General features: G+C 49.3%; 1 protein-coding gene across 8 annotated transcripts in view; it reads left to right on the top strand.

The window, feature by feature from the left end:
* The window catches only part of LOC308161315 (SOSS complex subunit B2-like), a 14494-nt gene extending 3999 nt beyond the window's left edge, over positions 1–10495 (top strand). The window contains exons 3-8 of one of the 8 annotated variants that reach the window (XR_013937530.1): positions 1774–1845; positions 2246–2330; positions 7167–7230; positions 8300–10145; positions 10216–10253; positions 10286–10305. Coding sequence is in view for 1 of the 8 variants with exons in the window: in XM_080535314.1 (XP_080391440.1) it covers positions 1774–1845; positions 2246–2330; positions 7167–7230; positions 8300–8526 (448 nt within the window). In the remaining 7 variants the exon portion in view is untranslated. Of the gene's footprint in view, positions 1–1773; positions 1846–2245; positions 2331–7166; positions 7231–8299 lie in introns of all 8 variants that reach the window. The other 7 variants (XR_013937524.1, XR_013937525.1, XR_013937526.1 and 4 more) reach the window with 7 other exon arrangements.
* The last annotated feature ends 2847 nt before the right edge of the window (positions 10496–13342 follow it).

Genomic DNA, 13342 nt, shown 5'->3' with positions numbered 1-13342 from the left:
GTAGTCAGTGCAAAGCTCTGTGTTTTTGCCAAATCGTCTTCAATGCCTCTGCGCGTTGTTTGGTAAATACCGGGGATTATTTTGGTGCTGAATGATGTACGGGAGGGGACACTGTAACGGGGCTCGAGAGTTTTTATCAGATTTCGAAAACCCAAATCTCCAACCACCGAAAAGTGCTGCAAATCCTTTGCAATGAACATCCCCACTGCATTGGTTATTTTTTTGTGTTTCTCTGAAGTGGTAGTGTACGTCTGTCCGAACGCATCAGAGAGAGACTGCTGTCTGCTCACTGACGCTGCCTGACTGGCTTTCCTGCTCCCAGTCAGTGTTATCGTTGAGTGGTAGCGGCGAATATGCTGGTTCATGTTAGAGGTGCAACCATTTGCATATGGCACACGCTTTAAGCAGAGCTTGCAGACAGTAATATTTCTGTCCACTGTTTTCCCCCCCTTATTGTCGTATTCAACGGGAAAAGCGAAATGACCCCACACCGCAGACTTGTAGGAATCCGGGGCTTCCTCAAACTGTTGCGGCGCTCTCAGAGCTAATTTACGAACGCAGCCAAATCGCAGCATAAACCGAAAACCGTCACGGTTCACTAGTGAATTGAGCCGTGGAACGCAAACCGTACCGTCCGTAAAAAAAACGAGAACCGTTGCACCCCTAGTGTGCATTTGTGACAATTTGCCCCATCAGCGGGTAAACTGTTATACTACGTCGGGCAAGTTGTCACATTAGATTATCAACAAATGAGAACACAACTAATTTGTGAATATTGTGAATTTAATGTGTCAACTTCAACTTCATTAAATAACTCAAAATTAAAACAATCATGCCTAGAGAACCTGTCATCGTGCCTTTGAATCAAAACATTCATGCTGCCACGACCCCTTAGGGTTAGGGTTAGGGTTAGGGTTAGGCACGACCCCTTTACTATCAACTTTGAAATGGAACGTTCTCTGGTGTTAGTAGACACACACACGCATCGTCATATTTGGACAAGTAACTTGAGCTCTCGGACAAGTAAAAGATAAGTAGATAAGTTCACTTGTTGGAAGGACAAGTACCTGTCAAGCCCTGCTACACACTAACTACACACTAACTACACACTAACTACACACTAACTACACACTAACTACACACTAACTACACACTAACTACACACTTACTACACACTAACTACACACTAACTACACACTAACTACACACTAACTACACACTTACTACACACTAACTACACACTAACTACACACTAACTACACACTTACTACACACTAACTACACACTAACTACACACTTACTACCACCCAGACCAGGAACCAACTACACACTAACTACACACTATCTACACACTAACTACACACTAACTACACACTATCTACACACTAACTACCACCACCCAGACCTGGAACCATCTACACACTAACTACACACTAACTACCACCCAGGCCTGGAACCATTCAACATTTTGCTGTACAATGAATTGTCTCAGAAATAATTTTAGTTTCCCCCTCACTCCCTCCCCCCTCCCTCCCTCCCTCCCCTCCCCCTCCGTCCCCCCCTCCCCCCTCCTCCCTCCCCCCTCCTCCCTCCCTCCCCCCTCCCTCCCTCCCCTCCCCCTCCATCTCTCCCCTCCCCCTCCCTCCCTCCCTCCCTCCCCCCTCCCTCCCTCCCCTCCCCCTCCATCTCTCCCCTCCCCCTCCCTCCCTCCCTCCCTCCCCCCCCCTCCCTCCCTCCCTCCCTCCCCCCCTCCCCCCCTCCTCCTCCCTCCAGCTATGCGTCCATGTGGAAGGGCTGTCTGACTCTGTACACCGGCAGAGGTGGCGACCTGCAGAAGATTGGAGAGTGAGTGTCTGATCCCCTACAGCAAGGGGAGCTGGGGGAGGCAGGGGGAGGCTAGGAGGGGGAGGCTGGGGGAGGGAGGCTAGGAGGGGGAGGCTGGGGGGGGGCTGGGGGAGGGAGGGGGAGGCTGGGGGAGGCTGGGGGAGGGAGGGAGGTTGGGGGGGGTTGGGGGAGGCTGAGGGAGGCTGGGGGAGGGAGGGCAGGCTGGGGGAGGGAGGGGGAGGCTGGGGGAGGGAGGGGAGGCTGGGGGAGGAAGGGGGAGGAAGGGCAGGCTGAGGGGGAGGCTGGGGGAGGAAGGGCAGGCTGAGGGAGGCTGGCCCAGTGAGAAATCGGAGGATCTGCATATTTGATAGCATTACTCATTGCCCCCCCCAGCACCAGTCACTAACGGTTCTGTCTCCAGGTTCTGCATGGTGTATTCAGAGGTGCCCAACTTCAGTGAACCCAACCCAGACCTGCTCACCCAGAACAACCAGCACAACAAGACTGTGAGTACACACACACACACACACACACACACACACACACACACACACACACACACACACACACACTCATGGTAGTAGTAACAGTACTAGTGTTGTTTTCTGATGGTAGTGGTGGTAGTCTGACTGGTGGTAGTATAGTAGTAGTGGTGTTGCTAAGCCTGTAACAATTCTACATTGTTTTGGACAATTAATTGTCTCAGAAATAATTGTCACTGACCCCCAAATTGCTCCCAGTGAGCGGGCCGGCGCCTTGCATGGTAGCTTGGCCACCATTGGTGTGTGAATGTGTGTGTGAACGGGTGAATGAGAGGCCGTTGTAAAGCACTTTGGAATAAGGCGCTATATAGGTGTAATCCATTTACTGTTTCTCTGTTATGTGACCCAGATAATGTCACAACACAGCAACCTATGAAGCAAACCATGCCTCTTTATTATCATAAAACGTATTTTGTCACCCTTCACTTTCTCGTACAAATTTGGAATGGCAGTTTTGGAGATGTAAGTCTTACTAGGCAACTCGTATGGGCCATCAAAAGAGTACAGCATGCCTTTAAATGCCTTTAAATGTGTTTAAATGTGTTTAAATGCTGCCTTCTCTCTGCTTCTCAACTGTATTGAAAAATAATTCAATAATAATGTATTAAGCACTTTGAGATGCAACGTCTGCAGGAAAAGTGGTGTACAAATAAAAGTTGTTGTTATTATTATATTGAATGGCCGCATCTCTTTCACGATGTGACGCGTCACGCGCACCATTTGGAACTGTCCCGCGTACGCGTCGGCTTAGCGAGTCCCAGACCCAGCTGGGGCTGGGAGGGAGGAGGGAGGGACGAGCCACTGCAGCGGCACTGAGACACTTGTTGAAGACTGCAGATTGGGTGGGATGGTGACTGCAGATTGGGTGGGATGGTGACTGCAGATTGGGTGGGATGGTGACTGCAGATTGGGTGCAGGGCTCGACAGTGCGACTGTTTTGGTCGCATTTGCGAGTGAATATATTTCTGTGCGACTTGGAAATACATTCAATCGCACCAGTGCGACTAAAAGACTGCTGAACTGTCATGCGCAGTCAAACGTATGTGTATAAGCGATGAGGGAATGAAAACTGTGAACAGAAACGTGTGTCGCAGAAATGCTTCACGAGAGTCCTATATGCTCTTAAAATGTGCATAATGGGTATATGGGATACAGCTCTCATAGTTCGTAGCGCTGTGTTTTGTTAGCCGCTAGCTGCTAGCCGCGTTTGCTTCCGGTTTCATTGAGGTTAACCCTATATGTGCCTGACGTCTAACAACATTCAAATGACTCTAACTTCATCTTTTTTCGGATTTCACTGTATGACACATCATTTGAAAGCTTATGATCCGTAGTTCCAATCCACAACACGTCACATTTGAAAGTGTTTATGTAATTTTTTTACATTTGAAAGTGTTTTTTGTTTATATATATATTTATATTATACAATTTACCAGTCATTTTCTGGAATGTGTCTAAATGTTAAAGTTCCATAAGTATAAGCAAAATAAAGTAACAGTTTGTAAATAAATAGTAGCATTTAAAAAAAAAAAAAAAAAAGACGAACCGTGACCCAAAAACCGAGGTTCATACCGAACCGTGGGCCAACTGAAATTAATATTCTTACTTCCCCTTTACATTGTGTGAGTCTCCATTTTGATTACGGCCAAGAGCCGGTTATGATCATTTTGATATGTTATGATTATGATAATTTGTTGTCGTTGTTGACGAAAATTGCGCAATTTTCATTGTGCTACTGAAATTCTTGGTGTGCTACTAAATTTTTCAACATGGTAGCACAGTGCTACCTGGGGAAAAGGTAAGCGTCAAGCCCTGGGGTGGGATGGTGACTTCAGATTGGGTGGGATGGTGACTGCAGATTGGGTGGGATGGTGACTAGGGATGTCCCGATCCGATATTGATATCGCATATCGCCGCGATATTGGTCCTGAATGCTGGATCGCAGATCGCACCAGAAAAAAAATAGGCAGCGATCTGGGGCTCGCGATCCGGCGTGTCACTCACGTGATGACAACAGTAGTAGTCAGTGGTCACGAGCATGAGAGTTGGCTAGTAGCTACCTGTGTGTAATGAGTCTCACAATGTCATGATGCTAGCTGGTGAAATCATAAACCATTTGCTTACGTAATTTTTCGGTTGTTTACATAGTCTGAAACTACAGATGGTAAGCTTTCAAATGATGCGTCATACATTGAAATCGGAAAAAAAATTCAAGACGACACAAGTATTTGAATGTTTGTTTGTATCAATGTTGAATGGTGACTGCTAAAAACGCTGCTAACAGCTAGCGGCTAACGTTTCGTTCTAAAACGAAAGTATGTTTACAAGCCAGGTATCACTTACTGGTAGCCTCTGGCAACAGTGAATCCAACCCACAGATTATAAGTATTTAGTGATCGTTAAACTGTTGTATATTATATCGAGTGGTACTTAAAACAAGTTGCCTGTTATGAAAAAAAACGAAAAGCAGATATTGTTGACACACTTTGATTCTGGGACTGGTTTCTGGTCTCACTAGCAGTGGCGGCTGGTGATAAACATGTTGGGTGGGGCACAGGTTATGGGGGCATGCTCCACGGGGAAGAATATCAACTTTAAAATCTGGATTTACAGTCGATTTTAGCATGAGAATATTTATATATATATTTTTAACCTTTATTTATACAGGTAAGAAACACATTGAGCCCCAAGGGCTCATTTTCAAGTGTGACCTGTTCACAGGCATACAACATCCACCACAAACAAATACAATACAAAACCTAGCCTACATAGTCTAAAAACTAAACTAAAAACTACATTGTCTAAAACTAAAACTAGTCTAAAATAGTCTAAGATAAACTAAACTTTCCGTCAGTATAGACTAAAACTAAACTAAAACTACACAGTCTAAAACAAAAACTAGTCTAAAACAGTCTAACAACAGGATGTTGTTATCATCCTGAACTATCTCTGTTGCTCACCTCACCTCAGTTCTGTCTCTATTGCTCTCCTCTCCTGTTGTCTGTCCGAATATCGGTTGTTAAGTCGCGACGTGTTTCCGGGTCCAAAGTTGGCTGAGGCGCTGTCTTCGAAATGCCTCAGTAATAATAATAATTAAATATATTTATATAGCGCTTTTCCGAGGCTCAAATACCCTGACAATATGGGGAAAACGGGAAAGTGCTGTGTCCCTTGTTGTATGAATAGATCCGAGTCTAAAAAACGATCAAACTGTCATTCTACCGCTGCAGTACACTGGTATTCTGGTGCGGAGAATTTCTGGTTTAGACCCGGAAATTGCAAAACGTCACGTTTGGTCAGACTTAACAACCGGATATTCAGGGCTTTCAAGTCTCACGCATTTTTTAATTTTTACTACCCCTAGTGGTAGTGGCCCTAGGCTGCAGCCTAGGTAAGCCTATAATCTGCGCATGCTCAGGGCGCATTTTTCTGCGCCCCGACCGGGAAATAGGAGACAGCCAATTGGAGCGCTGCTACAGCTCACGTGTAAGCCAAAAGTATTTCGACTGCCATAGACTGCTATTCGGCCGGCGCCCCGACTCCTCCCCTATGTATTTTCACAGTGAATTTTACACACACACAGATAAAATGTTTATTGTATTGGAGGATTTTTAATGAATGCTGATAGGCGCCGACAGAATATCAGCTGCATTTTATGAATAAACAATGTTTATTTAAAAAAATCTTTTACAAGTAGCAACTACGAAGTGGGGCTGCGTTGGGAGGTGGGGGCGGCGCCCTAGCGCCCTCTATTGGCCAGCCGCCACTGGTCACTAGGCTACACTTTTAAAAAGGGTGCTATAATTGATTTGCCATTTGTAAGAGAAGATAAATAGAATAAAAACATGAAGGCACTAAAACTAGAAATCAGACAGTAACTCTTTTTTTTCTACAATGCTGAATGCTGCTGTTTAAATTGTTTAAACCAGTTGGTCACTGAGTACTGCAGAGTACTGTTTTTGTTGCTTGAATAAAGGCTGGCAGTCTTTAATAGCCAACTGTTGTTGTGGACTATATACTGGGGAAGTATTTGTTATTATTCAGGAGTAAAACAATAAATACAAATATCGGATTGGTATCGGTATCGCAGATACCTGAAGCCCAGGTATCGGTATCGGTAGTGAAAAAATGGGATCGGGACATCCCTAATGGTGACTGCAGATTGGGTGGGATGGTGACTTCAGATTGGGTGGGATGGTGACTTCAGATTGGGTGGGATGGTGACTGCAGATTGGGTGGGATGGTGACTGCAGATTGGGTGGGATGGTGACTTCAGGCGTTGCTTCAGTTTGTTTTCTGTTTTGTCTGTCTGTGATCATTTCCCTTTAGATTCGTAAAGCGTCCTTGTTTTTTTTGAAAGGCACTATAGAAATTAAAGTTATTATTATTATTCAGTCGTGTTCCTTTTTTCAACAAGCTCCATCTCTCTACCGTGGAGGCTGTCTCTACTGTGTTTGCCGAATCTGGTGTGGTTGAAAGCCGAAGTGATGTAGGCTACTGTACTCCAATGCGTGCGGGGTCTAGATCTCCGGTCTCTGATAGGATAGCTACTGTTCTATCTCGCTACATGCCCATACATCCATTGGAAACGTGTTTGATGGATGCAAACAAAAGTAGGACCATGAATATGAACTGAAACATAAAAAAAGAAAAGAAGCTTTGACCGCGGTTAAGAGAAAAAAACGTGATCATGTAAAATAATCGGCATTAGACGATTATTACATAATTGTTACAGGCCTAGTTGTTGTTGTTGTTGTTGTTGTTGTTGTTGTTGACGACGACGCTGCGTCTCTCCCCCAGGGTAAAGGAGACCAGAGAGGGAACTCTCCACCCAATCAGAACTCAGGACCTCAGCCCACGCCCGGTAAGAAGACCATGTGACCTGTTATAGACCATGTGACCTGTTATAGACCATGTGACCTGTCACACCTGTTCACACCACCAGGTAGTGACACAATTCAGGGAGTTTTTGCGAACATTGAACCCCTCCCCCCTCCTCTCTCCCCCCTCCCTCCCCTCCTCCCTCCTCCTCCCTCCCCTCCCTCCCCTCCTCCCTCCCCTCCTCCCTCCCCCCTCCTCCCTCCCCTCCTCCCTCCCCCCTACTCTCTCCCTCCTCCCTCCCCTCCTCCCTCCCCCCTCCCCTCCCCCCTCCTCCTCTCTCCCTCCTCCCCCCTCCTCCTCTCTCCCTCCTCCCTCCCCTCCCCCTCCCCTCCCTCCCCCCTCCTCTCTCCCTCCTCCTCCCCCCCCTCCCTCCCCTCCCCTCCTCCCCCCTCCTCCTCTCTCCCTCCTCCCTCCCCTCCCTCCCCCCTCCTCTCTCCCTCCTCCTCCCCCCCCTCCCTCCCCTCCCCTCCTCCCTCTCTCCTCCTCTCTCCCTCCTCCCTCCCCTCCCTCCCCTCCTCCCTCCCCCCTCCTCCTCTCTCCCTCCCCCCTCCCCTCCCCCCTCCTCCTCTCTCCCTCCTCCCCCCTCCTCCTCTCTCCCTCCTCCCTCCCCTCCCTCCCCCCTCCTCTCTCCCTCCTCCTCCCCCCCCTCCCTCCCCTCCCCTCCTCCCTCTCTCCTCCTCTCTCCCTCCTCCCTCCCCTCCCTCCCCTCCTCCCTCCCCCCTCCTCCTCTCTCCCTCCCCCCTCCCCTCCCCCCTCCTCCTCTCTCCCTCCTCCCCCCTCCTCCTCTCTCCCTCCTCCCTCCCCTCCCTCCCCCCTCCTCCCTCCCTCCTCCTCTCTCCCTCCTCCCTCTCCTCCCTCCCCCCTCCTCTCTCCCTCCTCCTCCCTCCCCTCCTCCCTCCCCCCTCCTCTCTCCCTCCCCTCCCCCTCCCCCCTCCCCTCCCCCTCCCCTCCCCCCTCCTCCTCTCTCCCTCCTCCCTCCCCTCCTCTCTCCCCCCTCCCCTCCCCCCTCCTCCTCTCTCCCTCCTCTCTCCCCCCTCCCCCCCCCCCCCCAGGTAACGGAGCCATCCAGCCGTACTCCAACAACAACTCCGCCCCCACCGCCCCCCGTGACCCCGCGGCCTTCGGGGGGGCGGGCAGCAGGACCAACGGCCGTTCCCCCGGCAACGGAGCCCCCCCCACCCCACCAGCCACGGCGGGCACCCCCCCCCCCAGCAGCGCCCCCCCCAAGCCCTCGGTTACCATTAGCAACGGCAGGGACCCGCGACGTGCCAAGAGATGAAATCTCTCCTCCCCCAACCTGCCTTCTAAACCCCTCCCCCTCCCCCCTCCCCCTCTCCTCTCCTAACCTGCCTTCTAAACCCCGCCCCCCTCCCTCCCCCTATCCACCTATCAGCAGCCAGACCCCCCCCATCGCCATGGTGACTGGACATTCTGAGCGGAGGGTGTGTTCACGTAGTCAACGATGTGTGTAGTAGAGGTCCGTGTGTGTGTCAGAACAATGCTCCTGATGGAAGAACCAGACACACACGAGCGGGACCCCCCCAACCCCCCCAATTGCCAGTTCTGCCCCCCCCCCCCCTCCATGTCTGAAGCTGCTTCAGGTACAACTGCTACTTGAACACTAGATGCACTTTCTTCTATTAACTTATAGTTGTTATAGTATAGTTGACTATACTATACTTCTATTAACTTATAGTCACGTTGGCTAGTCTGACTCTCCTAGACTAGACTAGACTAAGCTTCTCCTCTCCTGGACTAGACTGGACTGTCCTAGCTAGGCTAGGTGAGGTGTGGTTGAGATGCTAGCTAGGCTAGGAGAGGTATGCTAGGCTAGGAGAGGTATGCTAGGCTAGGAGAGGTGTGGTTGAGATGCTAGCTAGGCTAGGAGAGGTATGCTAGGCTAGGAGAGGTGTGCTAGGCTAGGAGAGGTATGCTAGGCTAGGAGAGGTATGCTAGGCTAGGAGAGGTATGCTAGGCTAGGAGAGGTGTGGTTGTGATGCTAGTTAGGCTAGGAGAGGTATGCTAGGCTAGGAGAGGTATGCTAGGCTAGGAGAGGTTAGGGTTGCCACCCGTACCTTGAAATACGGAATCGTTCCTTATTTGACAGTTAAAAGATGCGTTCCATTTTGAACCGATACGGAACGCTGTTTGTTCCGTATTTTCAATCCACCCGCATTGCGTGATTCCTCCAATATATATTACTGCAGCGCTGGGCAATATCAGTGTTTCCTCTATATGCATTGATTCGTGGCGGCCCGCACTGCAATCGAGACTGAATCGCTCTCAACTGGCTCGCGGTGCGAGGCGACGCGCTTGCAAAACAGTTTTGTGATTGGTCCGAATTTCGCGGGACATTTGGATTTCAGGAAATCGCCCGTCGCCGGTGCCTTTAATCCCGTATCCTAATTGAAAATGCAACATCATCAGCGACGACTGTGGGTTATTGCATTTACTGCTGTTCTCTGGTTCATGTTCTTATACGAGTGCTCAGTATAGAGTATTTTAAATGAACATTCGTAATGTATGTCTCTGATGTTCATGGTCAACTAAATCAGCCTATTTTGTGAAACAAATAATTTTCCCGCTAATGGGTTTACTTTATATTTGATGAGCTGATTATCTCTTGTGTACTTCATATTGAGCTGATGATCTTTCTGTGTATCACCTGCTCGGCTTTAATGACTTAACCGCTATTTAAAAAAAAAAAAAATGTGGCCACCCTCTTGTTTTTGGTGAAATCACGTCTTTGTTTTGAGCGCCAGTGCACGTTTTATGCGCGTGCACGCGGGAAAAAATCGCTTAAAATGAGCGCTCCGCCACTAATGGAACAAATCCTGGAGGAAACACTGGAGGGGTGTCCCTTATTTCTCTGACTGAAAGGTGTCAACCCTAGGAGAGGTATGCTATTCTAGGAGAGGTATGCTAGGCTAGGAGAGGTGTGGTTGAGATGCTAGCTAGGCTAGAAGAGGTATGCTAGGCTAGGAGAGGTATGCTAGGCTAGGAGAGGTGTGGTTGAGATGCTAGCTAGGCTAGGAGAGGTATGCTAGGCTAGGAGAGGTATGCTAGGCTAGGAGAGGTGTGGTTGAGATGCTAGCTAGGCTAGGAGAGGTATGCTATTCTAGGAGAGGTATGCTAGGCTAGGAGAGGTGTGGTTGAGATGCTAGCTAGGCTAGGAGAGGTATGCTAGGCTAGGAGATGCTCGGTCAGGTGGGTTCGGGGTAGTTGGGTTGGGGCAGCTAGTTTCAGTAGGTGGGACCGTGTGTAGAAAGGCCCAATAATAAAGTTGACTACAACCCTGCTGCCATCTGACGTCTCTGTGCTGTTTTATCTATCTGTCTGTCTGTCTGTCTGTCTATCTATCTATCTATCTATCTATCTATCTATCTATCTATCTACCTATCTACCTATATATCTACATATCTATCTATCTATCTGTCTGTCTGTCTGTCTATCTATCTACATATCTATCTATCTATCTATCTACCTATCTGTCTGTCTATCTATCTATCTACATATCTATCTATCTATCTACATATCTATCTATCTATCTATCTACCTATCTACATATCTATCTGTCTGTCTATCTATCTATCCATCTATCTATCTATCTATCCGTCCGTCCGTCCGTCTATCTATCTACATATCTGTCTGTCTATCTATCTATCTATCTACATATCTATCTATCTATCTATCTATCTATCTACATATCTATCTATCTATCTACATATCTATCTATCTACATATCTATCTATCTATCTACATATCTATCTATCTATCTACATATCTATCTATCTACATATCTATCTATCTATATATCTATCTATCTACATATCTGTTCAGCTCTCCCTCTAGTTAGCTGAATGGTGAATCTTCTGCTTGCTCCGGCAGTACGGGTGAAATGATGAGATCTGACACAATTCGGTTTGATTTCCTTCTTCCTCTATTAAACAGATTGTAAAACTGACAAACACATTGATCTATTAGTACATGTAAATAATTAACAGTGAACGAACTAACAGAAAATATTTAACAAACTACACAATCATTCAGAACTCAACTTACCAACTCCCATCTCTCTCTACAACTGACCTCCCGTTTTTCCTGTGTCTCAGACCACACTCATTAAGCCCGCCCCCATTTCTATCTAACCAATCACTCCCCTCATGCATACTTTTAACCAATCACAATCAAAACAAATAAAATAACCCCCAAATGAACCCTCCCATGGATTAGCCAAACACCTCCCACTTGGTCCATTGGTCCTTTATAACTAAATGGACCACAACTTTCCCTCTCTTCAATACAGTCATTTTTACTGCTCCTCCACGGGAAACAGCACGACCACCCGCCTGACGTCTCGGTCGAGCGTTGGGAAGAGATCGCGGCCTTCGCTCCTTCTTCGTCCTGAAGCCCCCACTCCTAGAGCAGGCTGGCTTAGGCAAGCCCTCACTCTTACGTCCCGAACCAACCCCTTTTCGTCTGGCCTCGCTTCCACCACCCGCCTCAGGCGGAATTGCCCCCTTAGGGCATTTTGGTCAGCCAACCAGACCACGTCTCCCACGGCCACATTTCGGGCTTCTCTGTGCCACTTGGTGCGGATGAGAAGTCCGGGCCCAGCTAGTTGACTCCACTGTCGCCAAAACCGTCCCACTTCTTCCTGGACGCCGAGGCTAACTCCGCTTCTTGTCTCCCTCAGGCGAGTAGCCTCCCACTTTGCGTCTTCTGGAGCCCTCCTGCAAAACAACCACTGCCTAACAGCTCGCCGGACCCACCCAACTACCCGAATGAGCCTGCCTATTTCACTGAAGCGTTCTGGCTCAATCAGGTCCATGAGAGCAGCGCCCCAAAGCCTCTCCCTCTCATGCTCGAGGTCCCTGGAACTCCCAACCGGTGTGGATGTCCCCTTCGCATTTGCTTCCTCCTCAATGGCGCATTTCGGGTCCAGTCCCTTCCTCGCCTGAGCGCGTGTTACAGTTGCAGTGAACGCTTTCCGTTGCAGCATGCTCACGCTGTCTCGAGCACTTACAGCCACTCCCCTGGATGTTTCCTCGCTCAGCTGATCAGCCAGCACCAACACCTCTGACTCTGGCTCCACATTGGCCCTCGTTTCTGCAGGCTGGCCCTCTTTGCTCCTCCCACTTTGACCCGACTGGATCCGCGGTTCCGGAGCGAAACCTCCAGCGTTGAGCGTCCTCTCGATTCCCTCCGTGATGCTCCTCAGCTCTCTCCTGTCGCCATGAGACGCTAGAATGTCGTCTACATAGGTGTCCTCCTCAAGCGCTCTCCGCTCTTCTTTTAGGTGGGCGACCTCTGGCAGCCTTGCCGTCTTCCTCATGGCCAGCTGGGCGATGCATCCGGCTGGCTTGTCCCCGATGTAGACGCGGGTAATTGCGTAGGTTTTGATCTTCTTTTCCTCTGCGAGAGTCATCTCTTTCCCGCCCGGCTGACAATTTCCGCAGCGACACCCTCCGCAGCGACACCCTCCGCACTTTGGCTCGCACGCGGCGCTGATGCTATCCCAGCTCCACCACTCGAGGACCTCTTTGCTGCTTGCAGCTGTTTTCCCGGTCTTTTCATGACCTTGCGGCTTCTGGTCTCCATCCTCTTCTTTTGTGCTGGGCGTCTTGCAGGGGATCTCCTCAAATCTTACTGCCTCCGTTTTCAGAGAACGTGCAAAGTGCGTCTGGGAGTTGTGTGCGGATCTTTCCCAACTTTCAAACAGGTCTGGGTGCGTTCCTCCCACGGTCTTCCCCAGAGGCCCGTCCCACAGCACTAAGTCTCCCGTCCCTCTTCTCCACCGTGGAGCGAGTCGTCCCTCTCGGTGGCTGATCAAGAGCTCGATTTCCTTAGGTCGGACCAGCTCTTTCTTCTCGACCCCAGGGAAGAACTTACAGAGTCGCTCTGGACTGATGACCTTGTCTGCACGAGCGATTGTGTCGAGCCCGTAGCATACCATCTCGTGGGGACTCCATCTGTTGTTGCTCCACGCCCTGACCTTTAGCAGGTATTTGTTAGTCTTGAACCTGACCTTCATTCCACCGACCCCCTGCACAGTCAGTGTTACTTGCCTCCGCTCCAGTTGGAGCCGATCGGCG

The sequence above is a fragment of the Nansenia antarctica genome (genome assembly GCF_963989245.1).
Source record: "Nansenia antarctica genome assembly, chromosome: 6".
Lineage (NCBI taxonomy): Eukaryota > Metazoa > Chordata > Actinopteri > Argentiniformes > Microstomatidae > Nansenia > Nansenia antarctica.
The sequence above is the reverse complement of the archived record's forward strand: the minus strand, read 5'-3'. Positions and strand labels throughout refer to the sequence as shown.